Consider the following 25,114-nt stretch of genomic DNA (forward strand, 5'->3'; position numbering starts at 1 on the left):
TGATTTCTATAAAGTCATTCTGTAACCCAATTATTTTGTGTGCTTTGGTCACCATTGTGGGTAGAACAAGAGATCTGTTTAGAAAAAATAAATGTTACAGGGAAGTTTATCCCTAGATTAAGAGTTGTAAAAAGTAATTTGGGAAAATATCTGATTGAAGAAGCAGCGAAAAAAAAAGATGGAAAAAGTATATAGAGGATTTGTAAAAGAAATATAGTAATATTGAAGGAGAATTTGTTGAGGAAACCATGATAATGAAAAGTGAAGTGATATCAGCAATGGAACAACTGCCAAAAAGAAAAGCTCCTTGAGCTGATGGGGTATCATTGGAATTGAGAGCAGCTGGTGATGTAGTGAATATATTGACTAAAATTTGTCAACAGGTTTTTGAAGAAAATATACTGGCCTAGAGATTGGAAAACATCAGTATTCATCCCAATTCCAAAAAAAAAAAAAAATCAAATCCCAGAGATTGTGAGAATTATAGAATCATCGCTTTAATTTCACAAGCAAGTGAACTTATGTTGAAAGTGATCCAACAAAGGTTGGAGCCATATGTGAATAGAGAAATGTCGCAAGAACAGGCAGGCTTTAGGAGAGGTAGAGGAACTCGAGACCAAATAGCAAACGTGAGATAGATTATGGAAAGAACAAGAGAATTTCAGAAGGAAGTGTTCATCTGTGTTATTGATTATAAGCAAGCTTTCAGTTGCATGGATTACAACAGACTGTGAATTGTAATGAGATCAATTGGAATGGACATCTAATTCTCTTGGACAAATACCTGGAGATCTAATTCTCTTGATAAGAACTGTATGACAACCAAGAAGCATCAGTAAAAAGTTTTTGGAGAAACAGTGTTTGAGTGGGAAAAGGGATGCAGCAGGGATGGATGAATGAGGAGACTGACTTGAGAATCTCACGGATGCAGCAGGGCTGCATATCTACTATGCCGCCCTACTTTTTTAATATTTATTATTATCATTATCATTATTATTCAGGCCTCCAAGGAGTCAAAAGACTCATCGAGGGAGGTCCTTTCTAAGACATAAAGTCTGTCAAGACTCATCGAGGGGAAGTCCCCCCCTGAGAAACACAAAGTTTATCATACCACTCCTTAAACCCACTGACCGTTCTCACTCCCACCACTCCATCAGGCAATGCATTCCACGGCTCAACCACCCTCCACACAAAGAAACCACTCCTTACCCTCTTGCTCACAGTTTCCTTTCGTAACTTCCAGGGATGGCCTCTTGTCATCACTCCTTCCCGCTGATCAACCAAGCGAAAGAACTCCCCAGTGTCAACCCTGTAACCACCTCTCAACAGTTTAAAAGTCTCAATCATATCACCTCTCCTTCTTCTATCCACCAAACTCTGCAGTCCACATTCTCTCAGCCGATCCTCATAACTATCCTTGTACAGTCCTGAAACCATCTTTGTCATCCGTCTTTGTATCCTTTCCACGGTTAATTTATCCCCTTCAAATCCTGGGGACCAAATCTGAGAACAATAGTCCAAGTGTGGTCTGATCAGAGACTTATACAACGGAATGATAACCCTCTTATCTCTGCAGGTCAGTGTCCTTCTCATAATAGCAGCAATCCTCTGTGTTACCTTCACCACCTTTGCAATATGTCCCCTAAACTTCAGGTTTCTATCAATCATCAACCCCAGATCTCTTGTCTCCCCTACTTCCTCCAGTATAACTCCTCCCATAGAGTATGCAGCATCCCATCGATGTTTCCCAAACCTCAAGACCTTACATTTTGCTGCATTAAACTGACACCCCCATTCATTTGCCCATCTATCTAGCTTATTTAAATCCTCTTGCAGGGCTACCACATCTGCACTATTACTAATAATCCTTCCAAGCTTCGCATCATCCGCAAACAACTGAATATCCCCCTGCAATCCACTGGCTATGTCATTGATATAAAGGTTAAACAATATAGGTCCTAGTACTGAGCCCTGTGGGACCCCACTTGTAACCCTCTGCCTCCTGGAAACTGCTCCACCATACACAACTCTCTGATACCTATCAGACAGCCAATCCTGAATCCAGTTGACCAATCTGACATCCAGACCCATGTGCTGCAACTTAAATATCAGCTTATCATGTGGCACCCTGTCAAATGCCTTCGCCAAGTCTAAGAAAATTGCAGTATATGCCTTTCCCTCATCTAATGCTCTTGTAACTTTATTATAAAAGGCTAGCATATTGCTAAAACAAGAGCGTCCTTTCACAAATCCATGTTGATTCTCACAGATAACATTACCCTCATCTGCCCAATGCTGTACACGGTCCCTCACTACTTTCTCCAAGATCTTAACAACTACTGATGACACACAGACTGGCCTATAATTAGACACTTCCAGTCTGTTACCACCCTTATGCAATGGCACTATCTTACCTTCCTTCCATTCCCTGGGCACCTTTGCCAAAGCCAGACTTTCATTGAAAAGCCACGTTAAAGGTATTGTCAATTCCCTAGCACATTCTCTCAAAACTCGTGGCGAAATACCATCCAGTCCCACAGCTTTACTGACATCCAGAGTACTCAGTATCTGAAACACACTCTCCTCCTGTACCTCCAGACCTCGTACCAGTCCTATCCCTCTAGCATTAAAACTGACTCCTCTAGGATGAAATACTCCAATAAAGTGTTCATTGAACAATTCCACTATGTCCTCTGCATCAGTCACTCTATTCCCATTTTTATCCCACAATATCATTCTTCCACAGTCATTTCTCCTCCTACTGGCCACATAGCTAAAAAATTCCCTAGGATTTTCTTTGGATCTTAGGGCCAATCTCCTCTCATATTCCAGTTTCGCTTTCCTTACCACACGAGTCACTCTTCTGGCCTGTGTCTTATATTCCTCATGCATCTCTTCACCTGTCTCCTTATATCTCTTCCATAGCCTCTTTTTCGCATGCAATTCCTGTTTAATATTGTTTGTCATCCACTTTACTCCAAATTGCGCCCTCTTCTTCACTCGTGGTATACAACTTACCATTGCTGATAACAAATATTCTTTCACAATTTCCCACGCACTGGTGATATCCCGGCCTTCCAATTCCTCCCTCCATGAAACTTCCCGAAGTTGACGTCTAAGACTATTATAATCACCTGCCTTATAATTCCACATAAGTTCCCGTCTCTTTGATACTCCTGCATGTCTATTCATTTTCCAAGTCAAAACCATATGGTCACTCTCTCCAACTGGTGGGAGAGACGTCAACTCAGTTATTATCAACTCTTCTGATGCTATAACCAAATCCAAAATTTTTGAACCTCTTGTTCCCTCTGTTACATGTTGCCTAAGACATTTGTCCCTCAAGAATTCTAGAAATTCCATTCCCCTATTGTTACATGCATCTTCCTCTCTCCAATTTATACTACTGAAGTTAAAATCTCCCATAACAATCATTCTTCTTGCACTTGCCAAACTTAGCTGTCTAAACATCTCCTGGTCCCCATCCTCTGTGCTCCTGGATCTGTAGCAACACCCCACTAAATATCCTGTCTTGGCTACCTCTACCTCACACCATACGCTCTCAAAATCATTTGTCTCACTACCTTCCAAATTCTATATGTTACAAAAATGGCTGATTTAGGCAAAGATCTAGTTGGAATTCATCAGCAAAACAAAAGTGGTGGCTTCTGGCAATTTTAAATGAATTTATAATAGAGGGAGATAGAAATCATTGAAAGGTATGATTTACTGGGGTCCAGAATCAGAAATGATGGTAATAAATATGAGTTAGCCGATCTCATACGGAAGTAGCAGGGTTTTTTCTCCTGGAAACTCTGGTTTTTCATCCCGCATACAGACAAATCAGCTGTTCAGAACGCACGTAATTTACGGACAAAAAATACTAGTGGTGGTGGGTGGTAGATGGCGTTGATGGAGATGATTGGTAGTAGTGGTGGAGACAGTTGTATAGTGGGTGTCCTCTCGCGATAAGTCTTTGGACTCCTTGGAGGTGTCACGAATAATAAATATGAAGATGAAATTAAAAGGATAGTCATGGGAAAAAAAGTGATGTTAAACCTGAAAAAAAGATTATGAATGATAGAGGTGTAAGGCCACAAAAAGTTAGAATTGTCAAACCAATGGTATTCCTGGTAGTGATGTATATTGATGTGAAAGCTGGATTATTAAGAAGAAAGATAGAAAGCGAGTTGATTCATTTGAATTATGGATGTGGAGGAGACTTTAGAATCTCATGGACTACAAGAATGACCAATAAGGTTTTAGAGAATATAAAGACAATGCTCCTTGGAGACTACAATAGACCTTGTGTTTACTAAGAGGGACCTCCCAGGATGAGTCTTTTGACTCCGTGGAGGCTTGAATAATAATAACGAACAGAAGTTGATTTACTTTAGACATATTATGCGAGCTGATGAATCATTGGAAAAGGCAGTTATATTGGGGAAGATCGAGGGAATGAGAAGAGGAAGACCACAAAAGAGGTTGGATGGACAACATTAAAGAACTTACAATTACTGAAAGAAAGGACAAGCAGCTGAGTGGGATGGAGAGCCTTTGTTCACAGGATCACTGAGAGTTGAAATGACTGGATGGCACATTACAACAAACTTAATACTACACATCCATCTCTAACTCCTACCTGGTTTATCTTCTTGACTTTGGTGTACTGTCTGATATTGCATCCTTCAGACACCTTTAATCATCTCCTATGCACTGTTTTGAGCTGCCTCCTAAGTTTATCAGTCACTTGTTCTGTAGTTTCATATATATATATATATATATATATATATATAGACACCTTAACTGAAAATTCCATATCTATAAGCCTCCCAAGGCAAGACTGCATGATTGCACTTCCTAATTAGCAGCAGTGTGGCTACCTTGGTAATGGATAGCTCTTAATACTCAACCAGGTCTAGTACACTCAAATCCTTAGTCTTCTTTTATCACCTGCTTACAAGTAAATCTTGGTCATCCATAATAATTACATGGTTTGCACTCATGTCATCTATAATGTCCCTTGCAAACCGCTAGCATATAGCAACCAACAGTGTATATTTTCTTCTGTTTGTCTCCAACCAAATTTTCTCAAATGCACTTTCTTTCACATTTGTCTTCATGGTGCATGGTGATCTATTCTTTTTTTTTACTATAATTAATATACTGTCAACAGCGGTATTCATCTGTCCATTATCCACAGTTAATGAAATATCATAACTTTTGGTGAGGTACCAGTGGTATAGGTACATCGCAATATCCTAGGCTCACAACTATCTTCACACCTTGTATTAACTATTACACATTCTTTTGTCATTCTTGCACTTGCTCATCTGCATTACCCCCCCCCCCCACACACACACACCTTCAGTAGCTCTGTTTTGTGTACTTTCTCACTCAATGAATAATGCTTTCTCAAGACACCTAACTCCAAATCCATTTGAGTGCATTCCATGAGCCTTATATCTTTTCTGTACATGAAATTCATCCCAAAGATCTACAAACTATATAATATTCCTTTCACACACAGATTGGCTCATTTGCAATCATGGTTCTCCTCCTCAACTCACCTCCGACATAGCATGACCTACAGTCATTATTCTTTCGCCTTTTTTCAGTAACTCATTTCTCTTACCATACTTTTCACTTTTTAAGTCATCTGCCAAAACAATTCAACTTTCAATTTGCATCCTGTCACCCTCAGTGATATCATTAAGATTGTCACACTCTCATTAAGTACTCTAATCATAGCATCACCTTACACTTAACCTTCTCTTGCTTTTTGGATATGTTTCTTTTTTCTTACCTTGCAGCTCTTCTACCACTCACCTAACATTTCTGGGAACATTCAATGCCAATGCCTTGTTCTGTGAAAGACTCCATATATGTGCACTCTTTCTTTCATGATATCTTTTTTTCTGATCACTGCACTTTCTTTGTCTTGCTGATACATTTTCTCACATTTTATCAACTTGTTTCTCTGTCATACATTTCATTGGCACCAGATACTGGTGCATATTCTCCAAATACTATGTTCATTGACCATTCTTGCTTTTCTTCCACAAACCTTTTTCAGATGACTGTCATTTCAACTTTAAATGTAAAGTCATGCACTTTGGTGTGATTAGATATCCAATGTCATTATATTGGTGGGATCTTGGAGTTTTAGTAAACAGGAAGTTGAAGTTCAAGGACCATATAGCAAAGATTGAGAATAAAACTCAAAGAATAATTGCACTGCTGAAATGAACCTTCACATGAAAATGAAATAATTCTGCCTCTTTACAAGGCCTTGAATAAGACCTCACTTGGACTATTACATGCAACTGTCTTCATAATACTGATTATGAAGACAGTTGAGAATTTGTAGACACTAGCTAAAAGGAGAATGAGGGTTGATGTGATTGAGACTTACAAACTTCTGAAATGGTCATTCAGGATTTCAGTTGATGGAATTTTTCAGTTTATGGAGGGTGGGTAAAGAACATGAGGCCATGTTCTTTACCCACACTTGGCACTAATCTTTAAAGTACCTGTGGCATGATTAAACAAATTACATGATAACCACAGTAATTAACTTTAATGAAATTAAAGTACAGATATTTTGTGCTGAAAATAACAGTACATAATCAATGCGTAGAAACAAGCAAATCAAAGAAACAGGAATACAAGGTATATACAACAATTGGTTTACCAATTAAAAACAGTTGCCCCACTAGAAATTAATTATTATTATTTGTGACACTTTCAAGGAGTCCGTAGACTCATCGTGGGAGGACACCTACTGTACAATTCTGTCTTCACCGCTACACCAAACCTCTACTACAAATCATCTACATTAGTGCCATATACTACCCACTACCACAACTAGTATTTTTTGTCTGCAAATTGAATGTGTTCTGAAAGGCTGATTTGTCTGTATGCAAGATGAAAAACCCAAGTTTCCAGGAAAAAAAAAATCCTGCTACCTTCATATGAGATCGGCTAAGTCACCTTTGATTGAAAAAGTCCATATAAAGATTCCTCCCGTCATGACAAAAATCAAACTTAGGCCTTTTCTAATCAAAGGGTGCAACATACCATCATTCTTCCATTTGTGCTATGGAGGTGCTTTAATATATTAATAAATAAAAAATAAATAATATTAAAACTATTTTTGATGGTTACATAAAATGAGAATCTCAAACTTTTAGGGTAGAGAGAGAGAAAAAGAATCATTCCAATTCAGATTTGGCAGATGTAAAAGGGCTTTGCAACTTTCTTTGGAAAAGTATTCATATTTAAAAAAAACTGTTTCTATGGAGAAGGCGAGCTTCATCCCACTGGATACTGTTTAGTGTCAATACCATGTTGTGCCAGATAAGACTTTTGAGGTTTCGTGTATTCAATATATTGATGTTCATTAATTCTTTTTTTCCACAGAACGGCCTGTCTTCCCAAAGTATGTCAGATTATATTCACAAGGTATCTGGTAAATGCCAGATAATGCTAGAGGTGACAGTTTGTCTTTTATAGATGGCAACAGATGAGAAATTTTGTTGCTAGGAAAATATGTGGGAATTAAGTGATACTACTTCAGAATTCTACCAATAGGCTCAGAGATACCAGAAATATAAGAGATTGGAACCTTGTGGTCTGAAGAATCCTGAGGTGTTGAAACATGGGAGTCAATTATTTACTGGATTTGATGAGAGGTTGTAACCATTAATGTTTTGATAGTGAGAACTTCTTGTTGTAAGTTTGTTGGAACATACATTATGTGCTCTATTAATTAAAGACTTCATAACAGCAATTTTTTGATAGGTGTGATGAGTAGACTTTGAATGTATCGGCCAGTAAAGATGGGTGTTCGATAAACTGGTTGATAAATTACCAGAAGCTGTGCACATAAGAAGGATGTCCAAGAATGGTAAACTACCAACTTTTTCTTTTTCCATGGTGAATTTTAATGTGCAGATGAAGGCTATTGATCCATTGTTGGAAAGTTGCAAGTTCGTTTTCAGAATGAGCCCAAACAGTCTTTAATATGAACGCCTTTTGAAAGATATTGTGAAAGTCTTTTACATCAGCCAAATCTGAATCAGGGCATTTGTCTCTCTCTCAAAAGTTTGGGAGATTCTCATTTTATGTAACCATTAAAAATTGTTCTAATATTATTTATTAATATATTAATTCTTGCTTGCAGCAGCTGTTTTTAATTGGTAAACCAATTGTTGCATGTACCTTGTATTCCTGTTTCTTTGATTTACTTGTTTCCACTCATGAATGTACTGTTATTTTCAGAACGAAATATCTATACTTTCATTTCATTAAAGTTAATTACTGTGATTATTGAGTAATTTGTTGTCCATACTTGGCACTGTTGCTAATCATGGGTAGACTTGATTTTATCTGCATGAAATTGCACTGGGAAGCTCGATACCACACACTTCAAACTGCCATATATCCTTTTGGTATACGTATTAAAGACACTATGCAAGCTCTTGGTATAAATGTTGACATTGCCTACACTAAACATAACAGCATCCCTCCATGGCAGGTTTGCACACCATCCTGCAACCTCTCACTTTGTCATCTACAGAAATCTCATACTCCGTCTACCTCCAATTGTTTAATACACATAGGCAAGAAATCAGAGTGTGCTGCTCTATCTCTACTGATGGTTCAAGAACTAATACCTCTGTGCTGCTGTTTCCTGACCTTATCTCCAACCAGATCCCGCCTGATTGCAGTAATTATACAGCAGAGTTACATGCCATTCAACTTGCACTTTTTCATATAAAAGAAACTGCTACCAAAAGTGTATAATTTATACACTCACTGAGCTTTTTACAGGCTATCTTCTCTCCTATGCATAATCCACATCCAGTACTTTATGAGGTGTTACACCTGTTTCACAAAATGAAAACCCTTAAGTTTGATGTTCAGTTGTGCTGGATTCCAAGCCACATTGGAATTAAGGGAAATGAGGCTGCAGATGCTAAATCAGCTCAAACTTTCTCTACGTACTGTTTGACAGTACCATATACAGACTACAGACAGTTTATACAATCAAAGCTAATTGCTCAATGGCAGGAAGCATTAACAAACAAATTATGACATTAAACCTGAAATCAAGAATTGGCATTCTAGTCAACGAATAAAGAGAAGAGAGGAAGTTGTTCTCACTAGGCTCCACATAGGTCACAGTCATCTTATTATTATTATTCAGGCCTCCAAGGAGTCAAAAGACTCATCGAGGGAGGTCCTTCCTAAGACAAAGTCTGTCAAGACTCATCGAGGGGAGTTCCCCTCTGAGAAACAGTCTATCATACCACTCTTTAAACTCACTGACCGTTCTCGCTCCCACCACTCCATCAGGCAATGCATTCCACGGCTCAACCACCCTCCACACAAAGAAACCACTCCTTACCCTCTTGCTCACAGTTTCCTTTCGTAACTTCCAGGGATGGCCTCTTGTCATCACTCCTTCCCGCTGTTCAACCAAGCGAAAGAACTCCCCAGTGTCAACCCTGTAACCACCTCTCAACAGTTTAAAAGTCTCAATCATATTACCTCTCCTTCTATCCACCAAACTCTGCAGTCCACATTCTCTCAGCCAATCCTCATAACTATCCTTGTACAGTCCTGAAACCATCTTTGTCATCCGTCTTTGTATCCTTTCCACAGTTAGGTTACTGAGAGCTAATGACCCTCCCATGTGTGAAAAATGCAATACATATCTCACTATTTATCATATACTGGTAGAGTGCCAGAACTTTGCACGAGAGAGGAATGAAATTTTTGCCTACCTGGTCAGACCATATACACTCAGGCAGATTGCATGATGTTTTTAATTATTTACAAAGAATTAATTTATACAAACACATTTGACTAATTTTGTTTAAATGTAAATACTGTGTTGCTTCACTTAACTTTTGTACGTAAATATTACAAAATATGTAATGTTTTGTGAAATGCATATGTGCAGGAGTTGAGTACTAATGTATATATTATTCATTAGGTTAATTTCTGAAAAATCATGTATTTCTATAGTCTTGTTAGTTTGTAATTTTGTTAATATGTAAATACCACACTGCTAAACTTAATTTTTATGCATAATGTATAATAATTCCTCTTTAACTCTATGTATCACTGTAATATTTGTTATAATCTTATTGTAGCAATCTTACATACATGTAAATACTGCATTCTTTGGCTTGGTGTTGTGCATGCATTTTGTTTATTAACTTATATTGTTGTCTAATTATGTACTGCCTAAAATGCTGCAGTAATTTTGTTTATATGTAGACTGAATTGCCCAGCTTAACTTTTGTGCATACATATTATTTACTAATTTTTTTTGACTAATTATGTATTGCTGTAGGACACTTGTATATTTGTGTTGCCTTCGGGTAATTTTATTTATATGTAGATACCACATTGCCAAATTTTATTTTTATGTATGCATGTTGTACAGTGGCGGCTGGTGACAATAGAAACAGGTGAGGCCAGGGGCCAAAAACAACTTAATTTTTTATATTTATATAGTGGGATCTATTATTGATTTATAGTTATTATTTCTATTACAATAATGTTTAGTCAGAATCCACTGATGCATTGAGCTATTAATTTTTTAAAATTGTTAGGACGAAACATATATGGGCTCAATGGACTAGAGCAATGAACCGGAAATCCAAAGACGCTGGTTCAACTCCAGCTGGCCGCCCTGCAAAATGTTTTTGTTTTTCAAGTGTTAAAACAAAAAAGTTATTATTTCTATTCATCACCATCATCAGACATTATCGATCCACTGCTGGATGAAGGCCTTTCCAAGATTACTCTAACACTTTCTGTCCATGGCTCTCCTTTTCCATGTCACTCCTGCAAATATGATGATGTCAATCCAGCGTGATTTAGTTTGTCAATATTGTCAATCCAGTGTGAAGGTAGTTTCTGACCTCTGGAATGTCGAGTATGAGGAAAGATTGAGATGTAATTTGCAGAGTCTGGTGGACAGGAGGAAGAGGTGAGATATGATAGAGACCTACAAGTTGGTAAAGGGTTGTTATAGGATCAATGCTGGAGAAGTTTTAGAGAATAGTAGGAGATCAAGGGAGAACCAGAGGTTATCCCTGGAAGCTGTATAAAGAGGGTGTGAGTAGGGGAGTGAGAGGTAGGTTTTCTTTTGTGCAGAGTTGTGAATGATTGGAATGCCTTGCCTGAGAATGTGGTGTCTCCAAAGAGTTTGAATGTGTTTAAAACATGGTATGATGAGCTGTGTGTGATAAAAGGACTTCCCAGATGAGTCTTTGACTTCATGAGGTCTTGGGGTGGTAATAACAATATCTGTTGTCCTAAGTATATGTAATGATCTACTTGCTTAATTTCATCATTATTGATTTTTATTATTTCTGGTTGGACATAACTTGGGTCTTCTTTAGGTTTGCTGTTCTGCTAGCAATTTGGAGATCATGGATACGAGTCTATAATTCATGTGCAGCTGAAGTAAAGATAACTGTCATCTGCAAAGCGTAAATGGCTTAAATATCTTCCATTTATCTTCAGACCTTTTTCCTTCCCAATCAAGAAGTTTGAGTATTTCTTCTAGGCATGCTGTGAATAATTCTGGAGATATTGTCACCCTGTCTTATACCTTTCTGTATTCCCACAGTAGAGATGTTTCCATTGAAATGAATTGCTGCTGTGGCATTGGTGTATGCTGATTTGATGGTTCTGATGTAGGGCTCCTCCACTTGTTGGTTTCTTAATGCTTTAAGTATTGCACAAGTTTTAAGTGAATCAAAGGCTTTCTCATAGTCAATAAAACCAAGACATAGTGGTTAAACACTTTGTAGACCACTGATAGTAGACTGATAGGTCGGTAGTTCATCAAGTCTTCTATCTCACCTTTTTTATGTATCAGAATTAGGGTAGCCTTCTTCCATGTTGTTGGTACATCATTTTTCTTCAGGCATAAAGTAAATAGTTTTGCTAAGAGTTCGTAGATTATTTCTCCGCCTGTTTTTAGAAATTCAGCTATAACTCCATTCTCACCTGCAGCTTTCCCATTTTGGAAGCTTTGGATGCTCTGCATAACTTCTGGTAGAATCTGTGATACTTCAGCTGTGTTGTAGTTGTCTTCTTCTTCATTTAATTCATCATCCTGGTATAATATTGAGTAGATAATATTTCTATTATTCATTTTATAAATCAATGTCGAAACTTCTGAGAAATAACGAGAAACGTTTTTCCAATAAACTATCAATTTTGTTCATAGCTAAAATGTATTGTTTATGGACGTAATAACAATTTAAACTTTAAAATAAATTATAACAAAAAATGACAACAATAATTAAACACACTAAAAACAATAAAACAGATCAAAAATGAGAATAAATAATAAGACAATGAAAGAATCGCCCGCTATTTATTTACATACAAACGCAGTGACTGGGCCAGACTAAACTGGCCCCAAGATAAGCGTTGTGCCTGGTAAACATACACTATCGCTAGTGCACGTGCTTCACAATCAAAGAATCGCACGCTATGTACGTACGTGAAAATACAGTGACTGGGCCAGACTAAACTGGCCCCAAGATAAGCGTTGCACCCGGTAAACAAACACGATTGCTAGTACACTTGCCTCACATGCCCTGTGTTCTACACCTATAAAATTGGGTCAGCCGTGGCTGGCCCCAGAGACCGTACTAAGTTGCATTATGCAATATTGCCATAATATACTATAGTAATTTTTTTATTAAACAATAAAACGTGTTGGAAATAGATCAAAAAATAATAATTACAAGAAACATATTTTAAAACTACAATTATTGGGCTAGTTATACAAATATAGGTGTGGCCTGGCCCCTATAGACGAGCCACCCCGATGTTGTATATAATTCCTTTTTGCCTATTTATGTATGGCTGTAAAACATCTGTTATAATTTTAACTATACTTAGATACTGCATTCCTTGGCTTGTACACTCATTTTGCTTATTTAACTTGTATTGTTGACAATTTTGTACTACTGTAACCTTTAACCTTGTGTGTTACTGTGGCCTCTGCAGTAATTCTGTTTCTATGTAGATGCTGCTTTGTGGAACCTAATTGTTATACAGGCATATTGTTTACAGTTTTCTTTAACTGCTTATGTATAGTTGTAACCTTAGTATGATACAATATGACCTTTATAGTTTTTGTGCCAAATACACTATCGGGTTGGTAAATAAGTTTGTTCGGTTTATGCGTTAGTACAAGTTTGACACTTCGCCTATCACTATTGTTGCACTACCATGCAACACTATTGTGCAGTCGAAAGGTGACATTTCACATAACCTTTCAGTGAATTTTTGTTTGGCCTACTTCAGTTGTGTGTGTGTGTGTGTAACATATTTTTAGAAATGGAAGGAAATAACGTACATTACCGGCATATTTTGGTTTTTTATTTCAAAAGAGGCAAACGAGCTGCAGAAGCCTATAAAAAAAATATGCAGCGTATATGGGGATGGTACCTTAACAGAACGCAATTGCCAAAAGTGGTTTGCCAAATTCCGTTCTGGAGATTTCGACGTCAGTGATGCACCTTGTGCTGGTCACCCGACTGAGGTTGATTCGAGTGTTGTGAAGGATATTGGCGACAAAAATCCATCACAAACAGTGCGGGAGATTGCTGCAGTACTGAACATATCCTATACAAGCGTTGAAAACCATTTGCACAAGTTGGGATATGTTTCAAAACTCAATGTTTGGGTGCCGCATGAATTGACTGCTCACATAGCCATCTGATTCGCTGCGATGTCGCCAAGAAAATGAACCCATTTTTGAAGCAGATGATTACGGGAAATGAAAAATGGGTTGTGTACGATAACGTGGTACATAAAAGATCATGGGGGCACAAGAGCGAACCGCCGCAAACAACCTCGAAAGCAGGATTGCACCCAAAGAAGATCATGCTCTCTGTATGGTGGGATTATAAAGGTATTGTCCACTACGAGGTGTTACCGTCAGGCAGAATGATTGATTAAATTGTTTATTGCTCACAGTTAACATGACTGGCCCGTGCAATTAGCATATAACGTCCTGAATTGGCAAATCGGAAAGGAGTTGTCTTTCACCACGACAACGCCAGACCTCACACATCGTTAACAACTGGAGTAAATTATTACGTCTTGGCTGGGATGTTTTGTTGCATCCTCCTTACTCACCGGACCTGGCATTACCACTTATTCCGATCATTGAAGAATTATCTGAATGGGAAAACCTTCGCTAATGAGGAAGCTGTCAAAAGACACTGGATTAGTTTTTCGCCAGTAAACCTCAGTTTTATGAACACGGCATAACGAATTTGGTGGACAGATTGCAAGAGGTCATTGATAGAGGGTCAATATATAACTGACTAGTATGTATTATATTATATAAAATAAAATGTGTCATTCCACTCTGAAAAGCCGAACAAACTTATTTGCCAGCCCAATATAAACCAACCAAACTAACTGCATGAAATAATTTGCTTTTCAGTCCTCTCCTGTTTGCCCCTCTTGGTTGATAAGCGGGCCAAGAGAATACTCAATAACTGAGCTAGAGAACCTTATTCACTAAATTGAAATCAAAACTAATATACACTAGCAGTTTTTGGATGTTTCTCTGAATTCATCTACTTAAGAGCTATGTTATTTACTTTCCATATTGCATTTTTGTTTCAAATAATTGATTGTCCTTGATCACTAGGTCTTGAGCACTTCTCATTTGAAGACATGGGTTTGAATTCTCTCTAGGATGTAAAGTCTTTTTTGGAAGTATACATCTGAAAGTATTAGCTTGTCTCATCTGAAGTTGAGACTAGTTAACACACACCTGCTCCCAGAAATATGGGTTTTCTCTCCTGCAAAACAATGGCTCAAAAATGCATGTAACTTACAGATATAGCAGACAGCACAGACAGAATTAACTGCCCTATCAAAGCATTGATTTAATTAATATAATATAAAAGTCAAGGCATTTGACTGTGACAGGTGAAGTGGAGATGAACTTCAGTTAGCTTGGTTTTTCATGTAGGATGAGTAAATTGGCGTATTTCCCAAACTTTCAAACACTTTTGCACAGTAAATATGTTTGATATTTGTTTAATTTTTTACATTTATTTGGAATGTTTTGTCTTTCAGTTATGATATACTTTAAATCATTTTTTTTTTTCATTAAATAGTGCCTGAAGAAAATGTTGCATCACCTAAACATGGAGCTCAGGTTCTTCATGGTGAAATGAGATCTGCATTGCTCGATGGTGATGTTCATAATTATGATATGGAAAGAGGCTTCACACGACATCCAATTGATGACAACAATGGTCAAGGAATATTAGTGATGTTAGGCAGGCAGTGCATAATTAATCACATGCGTATGCTGCTTTGGGATAGGGATATGAGGTAAATAGATCTGAAATTGGTAATAAATTTTATGATGAGACATTAGTTCTGTTAAAACTGATACAATTTTATTAACCTCTTATTTTTGAATTAACAATTTTTCAGATATCTTCATTGATCACATTTTTTGGGAGGGGGGGGATAGTAAAAATTAGTATCTTTAGCTCTGATTTAATAAGCCTTGATATGTTTGATGTTCTGTGTGTTAGCGAGTTGTCACAAGCAATCAATTAGTTCGTAATACTTTGTGAGGGGTGCACTTACATATCCTTTACTAAAGGCAGAGCTTTTGGTTTGAATTTAAATTGTTGTTTCATACCATCCTTCATTAGACTTAAATCCATTGTGTGGCTACAGCATTAACTCTCAGTTTAAAAAACAGTGTTCTAGACTGTATTCATATTTAAGAGGGATAACTGGTTATCTAAAAAAAATATACCTAAATAACAAGTTAAACCATGTACTGCAAATACCACCTTGTATGACAAACACTCCCTGAATTATCATTCTTGAATAGGAATGAACGGCTTTTACTGTTACATGCACTTATCACTTACATCTCTGTTCAATGTGGGACACCTGTTAATGAAGAGGGGGGAGTTATCTCCCAGTGATGGAACTAGCCTGCTTTTTTTTTATTTTCAACATTGTTTAGTATCCTTTTATTCTTCTACTGTAATTCTAAGTCTTTTACTTTCCTATTTTCTACACCACAATCACTGAGCTCCAATCCCCTGCCACTGTTTGGAGTGCAGTGTGACACATAAATATCTAGAAAGGGGGATTCCTGGTATCTTCACACTACTTTGGTCCATACTTTGACAAGATCTTGTAGATAGGCTTATACGTTAGTAACACATGACTATTAAATTATTTAAGGGATTTACAATGTATACTGGAATATTAATTAAAAGAAACTTTAATAAATACCTCCTGTATTTCGGCAATGTCACATTGCCATCTTCATGGGAACATACAACTATGACACGTGCATGCAGGCACTACAAAAAGCAAATGAAGCAAAAGAGAGAAAAGTACTTTAGTTCCTAGAGTCCTAAAGGTGCCTCCTAGCGGACTATATTGGGTTGTCTCGGTTGTTGGGCTGAAGTTCTCAAGATGCAAGCTTCCCAAATTTGGGGCAGTCTCATGCACCCAAATTTGTTGAGGTTTGGAAAGTTTTTAGAGCTGAGGCTGATTCCATGAACAAAACTTGTGGTCTTAGATGGCCTGGCCACAATCAATCAGCAAGGGGGTTTGCCTGTGAGGGTCAATGGGATTAAATAGGCTTCCTTCTCCAGGGTCAAATGGCAGGAGCCCCATGGAGAAGGGGGTGGGGGGCTTGCTGTGATGCCAACATGTCATTTGTAGTATCCTTGGTATTCCACTTCAGAGCACAGTCATTGTTTGTCAGGTGCTTACTGCTAGGTGAAGAGCTTTTCCATTGCTTTCTCCCTTATGAAAATGTCTTTCATCAAGATTATCAGAGTTCTTAATAAGCTCCAATGCAGTACAGAAATCACATACACATCAGCTGACCGTATAAAAAAAAGCAAAAAAACACCTGGCACCTATAGATAGTCTTTTCTGATTTTAAATTCAGTCGGTCAACATTTGGAAAATGTTGCCCTTTATCCAGAAGGGTTTTCAAAATCAGTGAAAAACAAAAAAAAAAAAAAAAAAAAAAAAACTGTTCAGGAGATGCTCATCAAAGTACCCCCTCCCCCCAGAAACCATTAGAGCAATTCCTTTGTGCACCATCAAATATCATGATAACACACAATCAAGCAAAATGCTTTTCTTGAAGGATAATGTTAGTTACATCTCCTTGACATTCTTGAAGAGGTTTGCTCTGAATTAAAAGCTAGAGGCATCAACAATAAATTCCCATATGTATAAAGTTATCTTTAATACCAACCAAGAATATCACCCATATATTTAACACCCTGCAACCCCAGTACATCAATGAAAGCAAGCTATCTTAATTTCTGTATTAGGCTATATATCCCAAATCCCTTTAGATTGCCTGTTATGGATCTGCCATCTCTGTCTGATGTGACAGTAAAGAGCATTAAGAATATAAAGACTGTGTGAAACACCTAGATGCATAAATTGTGAAGAACTGGCAGCCCACTCATTAGCACAGTGTTTCTCAAATTTCAGATGTGTACCCCTTTTTAAATTTTCATCATTACCAAGTACCCCCTTATCAAAATAATAAAGTATATTTCATTGTAAATGTCTATATTATTTGAATTTATATGTTCATGTAAACAAAAAATACAATTTATTTTAATAGAACAAAATTTGGAATAGGTACGAAGAATTTTCATCTTCTTCCTATTTGGTTCTCTAGAGATGTCTGACAACACACTCTTATCAATTTCTTTTGATCTAGATACAATATCAATGTTTTCTTGTTGCTTACAGCTATTTGTATTTGCTATATTGCTCTCTTTTGTGCATTTTATAAATCCAGTCTTTAACCAATGATCCATACTTAAGAATTTGAAAGCTAAAAAAATCGCCGTATTTAAAAATAATTAAAATATAACTCTCACTTTTTTCCCCCAAATTAAAGCTAAAAAATCGTGGTGCGAGATTTATGTGGGGATTTTTGGAAAATAAAGATTTCAGAAAAAAACTGAAAATGATTGTTGAAATGCTAATTCTCTTCAACCGAATTCCATAATATCTGAAACACATTCACTATATATTTCTTAGTTTTAGCACATTCACAACGGGGGTGGTGTCAAGCAAAACCATATGTTGCACTGGCAACATATGGTTTTGCTTGAGTCTATAATACAGCAGTTTCTGTTGGAGAGGACATGTGATTCATTAGTTAGTGCCGTTTTTATCCCAGTTGTCTCTAATTGCACTATTTGTTGAGAACTTACACAGACTGCAAATGTCTCTACCTTATTCAGTGATACAATAAAACTACTGATTTTTTGCATGTTCAGTATAGTGACTCTGTTGGGGAGGGCGTTATTTACCACAGGGAGCAAGTTATTATCACCAGGATGTGAACGTCGTGGCAATAGTAACTCACAATTTGAGTAGGAGAATTCATACATAATATATACGTTTAAAATAATTCTTTTTTTTTCTTAATAATGATTCCATGCGTTAATGAGGCATACCGGTAGCCGAAAATTGCCATGTACCCCCGGGGGTACGCATACCGCACTTTAAGTAAGAAACACTGCCTTAGCATGTATAAGAAAGTTTCAAAAAGATGAAGACCAAGCAGAACATGCCATATCAGGAGGTGAAGTATATCGCATCTAATGGTGGTAAAACCTCTTAATGCTGAGTGGCAGTAATAAGGAAAAATCTACACAAACATTAACATCCATGTTAATATTATATCCATGGTTCTATTTCTGTTAGCTACACCCTCTCTGTGAACAGATTGACACTTCCATTCCCAAAGTGAATCAGGAAAAAAAAACAGACACACTCCTAAAAACAAGCTAGAAATGATCGCACTACATCAAAACTTGCATGGTCACGAAAATGACAACACACCTTGAAAAAATAGAAGAAAGTATGCCTCTGGTCTACTGAAGGAATGGATACCTCTGCATTTTTCATCCTTCCCCCAAGGAAAATAAGTTAGTATTATTACTTCCAAGTATCCATGAAGTTCAAAGACTCATTCTAGAAGTTAGACACTCATATATCACAATAACTATCATACCTTGCCTTAAAACATTGTGTTATAGCACTTGCCACATGTTACAGCAGTCCACTCCACTCCACTTATTCACTATATCTCATGCAAAAAATCTTTTCACTTCCTTACCCACATAACTTTGTACAATTTCCAGGTATAAGCTCTCATTCTTCCATTACCTTATGCAGTAATTCCTCTATATATATCTGATAGGCTTCTCTCACCAACTTATTTACTTCAATCGTATTACCTCTCTTCCTTCTGTTTTCCAAGCTCTATAGACTGCATTCCCTTAATTTGTCATCACACTCAATGTTTGATTCCTGAGACAGTTTTATTTGTCTTCTGCACTCTTTCCAATGTTTCTTTATAGCCAGCCAACCATACCTGTGCATAGAAATCCAAATATGGCTTGATTAGTGTCTTATAAAAGGGAATTATACCTTATATTTGCATGTGATGGTTCTATAGTAGCAAACAGTTTTCTGTGTAACCATTAGTGAATAAGGTACCTTGGTTCCTTATTCACTAAGAATTCCTGGATTCATCTCCTCCACTTCCTGAAGCCAAGTTCTTCCAGCATGACAAACTTTTTCTGATCATGTGATTTATCGTGAAGTTTATCGTGATTTATCATGATAAACATGATAAAATTCCATCTTCTGTGGCCAAAGTGCATGACAATTTTCAGCATTGAAATGATATCCCCATTTTTCAGCCCCAAAGCACCAACCTATTCAGTCCTCTTGCAACATCATATCAGAACTTACTGACATTGCTCTTGCTAATTTAGCATTAACTGCAAACAGCTGAATAGCTCCTCTCATACCGAAGCTTGTGGCATCCCATTTGTCACCTTCCTTTTTCAGGACATACACAACACCCCCATACTCAACTTGCTGGCTCCTCTCATTCAACCATTCCTGTTACCAACTGACTATCCAACTCCATCTTGCTTACTTTCAATAGTAGTTTATTATGTGCTACTGTCTCAAATGCTTTAGCAAAGTCCAGATAAATCATGGTATAAGCATCTCTGTCCAGTACACTAGTTACCTTATTCTAAAATGTAACTTACTAAAACAAGATCTGTCCCCCTTACCCATTCTCATCAATCCTGTCTCTAACATCTTCACCATTACACCTGTATACACTTCATGTTGAAGGCTTAATGGATTGTATACAGCACTCAGAAAGGATTAAAAACAGAATTTAATTCTTCCTATATTTCGTCTCAGTCAATGAAACATCTTCATGGATTACAAGAAAACTAATGTAACAAAAACAAATAACAAACAATACTAAGCCCAACCACGTGAGTGATACTAAAGTCCTATCTAGGTGGAGCGCCCTCTAAGGGCGGTTGCAGGTGGAATGTAAAAAGGCCAGACTATTTAGTTGCCTAGATAGTCATAGTTTTGACTTACTGTGTTGTCTGGATTTGCGAGTTATATCTTCTCCATGAATGATTAGAATCCGTGTGTAGAGGCTTAAATGCTGCGAGGACATCATGTTGGAGGCTTAATGGATTGTATACTGCACTCAGAAAGGATTAAAAACAGAATTTAATTCGTCCTATATTTCGTCTCAGTCAATGAGACATCTTCACTTTGTCACCCACATGGTTGGGCTTAGTATTGTTGGTTATTTGTTTTTATGTTACATTAGTTTTCTTGTAATCCCTGAAGATATCTCTCATTGACTGAGACGAAATATAGGAAGAATTAAATTCTGTTTTTAATCCTTTCTGAGTGCTGTATACAATCCATTAAGCCTCCAACATGATGTCCTCACAGCACTTAAGCCTCTATACACTTTTCTAGTTGGACATTAACATCACTGACTTGGATTCTTGCTTATGAAGTGGTACTGCTTCTTTCTTTTCACTCTTCTGTGATTGTTCCTGTTGCCAGACTCCATTGAACAATGAAATCGAGGACACTGCCAGCCCTTTCACATGTTCCTGTATACGTGGTGATATCCCATCTAGTCTATCTTATTAACATCTAGGTTACTTAATATTCTGAGTAGTTTCTCATTTCCGAACTGATAGTCTTCTGTTTTCATTCTTCTTGTTAATCAACACTACTCCTCCCCCTACATGAAACATACTGACAGAATACTCAGTGAATGTTTCCACTACATGTCTTCAACAGGTGACCTGTTTTCCTTCTCCAGTGACTAAAGTCAGTCTTCCATATTCATTCTTTCTTCTACTGGCAACTTTACTGAAATTTTCCAGTGTTGCTCTTGTGGTCTCATCTAATGTATTTCATATGCCAGTTTCTCCTTCCTCACTACATACATCTTCTTAGACTTTTCCTTATATTCCTCATGCTGCTGAGGGATATCCTGTTTTTGATATTTTTCATAATTCACATTTCACTCCTACTTTATTTGTCCTCCTAACCATAGGAATACAATCTAATATTGCCAACTGATTTCTGGCCAAGTCCCAGGTATTGCTGATTTCTCTTTCCTTTAATTGATCAAGCCACTGCACTTTAATTTATTATAGACCTTTTCTCTGTAATTCCACGTCCCTTTTGATTCATGAAGCTTGTACCTGCCTAGCCACTCTCCATATCAAAACCACATGATTGTTATACCCTGTTGGTGCCACTGTAATGACATTGTTTATCACTGAGATATTACATTCAACACTTGTGTTCCATATGTTGCTTCATCTACATGCTGCAAGTAAAAAAAAGTGAAAGTATAACTGACTGCCAATGGTATGTAAGTGACAGATGCAGAAGAGATTGTTTAACTAATGAGTGTCCATTTTGCTAAAAGCTATCAACCTGGTGTATGCAGCATATATAGCTCAATGCTACCTCTACACCGTATATGCTGGAGAAACTCGGGTTTATCCAGCAATAGGGCTGATGGGACATCAGCATGGATGTTAAGTGTTCAGCTGAAGCTATGCCTCGACAAGACTATAATTTAAGTCTTAGAACAGGGTAGTTTCTGCATGAGGGGAAAGAATGTATGATAATCCTATTGCATAAGGGTGGTGCAAAGACTAATGTATCTAACTATCGACCTACCTATCATATCTCTGGAATGGCAGTGAAGATTTTGGAAAAGTGGGTAAGAGCTCATATACAGAAATGCGTTGACAGAGAATCATTACTTTGCAAGAGCATCATTGGTTTACTAAGGAAAGGTCATGTTTAAGCAATTTGCTCACACGTTATTATAATATGGTTGACTTAAACAAGAGGAGTAGATATCCCATGATATTTTTGGATTTTGCTGAGGCTTTTTGACAAACTACAGGATTGAAGGCTGTTGCATAAGTTAGATATAGTATTGGATTATAAACTCTTGGATAAGAGGATGGCTAACTGACCAGAACCAAAAAAATGTTATATGGGGAGGCTGAGGCTTCAAGATTTAAGGTGACCAGTGGTGTACCACAGGGATCAGTCCTTGGTCTGTTATTCAATCTTTAAGGACATTGGGAAGGATTTGACAGTTGACATCTAGCTCTTTGCTGATAATGCATATTTACAGAATGATTTGAATAAGCTGGAATTGTGGGTATGTGAAAATAGCTATCAGTTCAATGTTAGCAAATGTGAAGTTATGCACTTTGGTATAATGAGAGATTCCAACGGCATATTGGTGCTAGAAGAAAGTTGATCAGGCTTGGTATCTTGAAGTTTTAGTAGATAGGAAGTCGAAGGGTCAAGGAACATATAACCAAGATTGCAGTATTGACATAAGAGTAGGAAGTCCATTTTGCCTTCATTACAAGGCCTTGATTCAGCCTCATCTGGACTATTGTGCACAGGCCTGGTCTCTGAGGTGATGCAGGGGAGCATGTGAAAGATATCAGGACGGTTGAATGTAGATTATGAGGAATTGAGAATTTGCAAAGTGCAGATACTAGCAGACAGGAGAGGGGGGGGGGATATGATAGACTTACAACTTCTGACAAGGTCATTATTATTGTTGCGTGACACCTCCAAGAAGTCCAAAGACTCATTGAGAGAGGGCACCTACTCTACAACTCTCCATCTCTACCAATCAATCCACCAACTACAACGAACCGCAACTACCAATCAATCCACCAACTACAACGAACCGCAACTACCATCATTCACACCAATGCCATCTACCATCCACCGCCACCACTAGTATTTTCACAGACAATTGCAAACACCCATGCCTACAGCAGGATTTGAACCCACAGTCTTTTGGCTGGAGAGCGGATACACTAATCACTCGGCCAGCCAGGCCAACTAATAGGATATAGTATATCATAGATGGAATTTTTAATTTTATAGAGTGGGGAGAGGATAAGAAGGCAATCATGGAAGTTGAGAGGGAAATGTGATTAGGAAAGGGATAGGAGCTAGATTTTTCTCTCATAGTGCAATGCATATTGGAATGGATTACCTTTTGTAGGTTGTGAGTACAGGAAGTGTAGATAAATTCAAGAATAGGTATGACAAACTGGAATGGATATGAGCTGCTTAGTGATTCCTGGACTCTGGAGATCTCTGATAATAAAACTAAGGAAACAGAGTGCTCATTTTCTAGTATAAAGAAGCAGTTGGTGTTGGTCATATGTGTAGGAATTGGAGAAAGATAGTCGAGGACTGACTTACAACCACTGATACTTAAGATGGCCATCCCATCGGAGGGGGATTAACACAATGCTTATTTAGTGCTACAGTAAAACTTCCTTTGTACTTCGTTCAGCTTTCAGCTGTGAAGTACAGTGGGTCCTTGACCTACGTTGTCCTTGATATACCTCGTTTCGACTTTACGGCAGTAATCCAATAAATAATTTAAAAAATAAATTTAGACTTGAAGCAGCACGACATAAAATTCAAACGTTGCTGGCAAACTTGTTTGTGAGCGTGGCGGAAGAATACGCCGTTACGCGTCGTTTGTTTGGGAGAAGTGGCATCGCTTGGGTCCCAGTATACACTCTTTGGGTACAGCATGCTTTGTTTACATCCGCTATCTCACTTTTGTGTTTTTGACTTTTTACCCTTCAATATGGCTTCCAAATGTAAGGCAGACTCTTCCGATGGCAGTGTGTTGAAGAAAAGGAAAGCCATTACAGTAGAAGTGAAATTAGACATCAAAAGGGCCAAAAAGGGAGAAACGCCAACGAACATCGGCCGCACGTTGAACTTAAGTCGTACCACAGTCGGGACTATTATCAAGGATAAAGTTCACATCCTTGAACACGTGAAAGGATTGGCGCCCATGAAATAGACTGTGATTACGAAAAAACGTAGTAGACTCATGATTGAGATGGAAAGGCTTCTTGTTCTTTGGCTGGAACACCAGCATCAATGCCGTATCCCAATTAGCCTCATGTTAATTCAAGAAAAGGCGAAAAGACTATTTGAGGCATTGAAAATTGAAAGGGGGGAAACGAGTGCAGGTGAAGAGTTTAATGCTAGTAAAGGTTGGTTTATGCAGTTTAAGGCTCGAGGCAATTGACATAACCTTAAGGTGCAAGGTGAAGCTGCTAGTAGTGATGATAAAGCAGCTGGTGAGTTTCCTGAGGGGTTGGCTGAGATAATAAGGGAGGGGGGCTACAGTGCTCAACAAGTGGTTGATGTGGACGAGACAGGCCTATTTTGGAAACGTACGCCTAATCATACCTATATCACCAACTAGGAGAAGGCAGCACCAGGCCATAAAGCTGGTAAGGAGAGACTGACTTTGCTTCTTGGGGCTAATGCTGCCGGCGACTTAAAACTGAAGCCATTGTTGGTCTGTCTGGCTGAAAATCCGAGGGCACTAAAGGGCATTTGGAAGGGTCAACTGCCTGCCCGGGGGTCCAATAAGAAGGCATGGATGACACTTCAAATCTTCAAGGACTGGTTTACCAACCATTTTGTGCCAGAAGTTCAGAGGTACTGTACAGCCAAGGGTCTGCCCTTTAAGGCATTGTTAGTGCTAGACAATGCCCCTGGTCACCCCGCCCACTTGGATGACTTTCACCCTAATGTTAAGGTGGTTTACCTTCCACCAAACACCACAGCCCTTTTGCAG

At 37.9% G+C, this 25,114-nt stretch overlaps 1 protein-coding gene across 2 annotated transcripts in view; it reads left to right on the forward strand.

Moving 5' to 3' along the window:
- BTBD9 (BTB (POZ) domain containing 9) overlaps positions 1-25,114 on the forward strand; it is a 271,031-nt gene that overhangs the window by 185,320 nt on the left and 60,597 nt on the right. For both annotated transcript variants that reach the window (XM_090398752.1, XM_090398751.1), the window contains exon 6: positions 15,186-15,405. In XM_090398752.1, coding sequence (XP_090254878.1) covers positions 15,186-15,405 — 220 coding nt within the window. The remainder of the gene's footprint in view (positions 1-15,185; positions 15,406-25,114) is intronic.

Source organism: Typopeltis vanoorti, chromosome 10 (assembly GCF_054136105.1).
Source record: "Typopeltis vanoorti isolate ZY-2024b chromosome 10, IOZ_Tvanoo_1.0, whole genome shotgun sequence".
NCBI classification, from domain to species: Eukaryota; Metazoa; Arthropoda; class Arachnida; order Uropygi; family Thelyphonidae; genus Typopeltis; species Typopeltis vanoorti.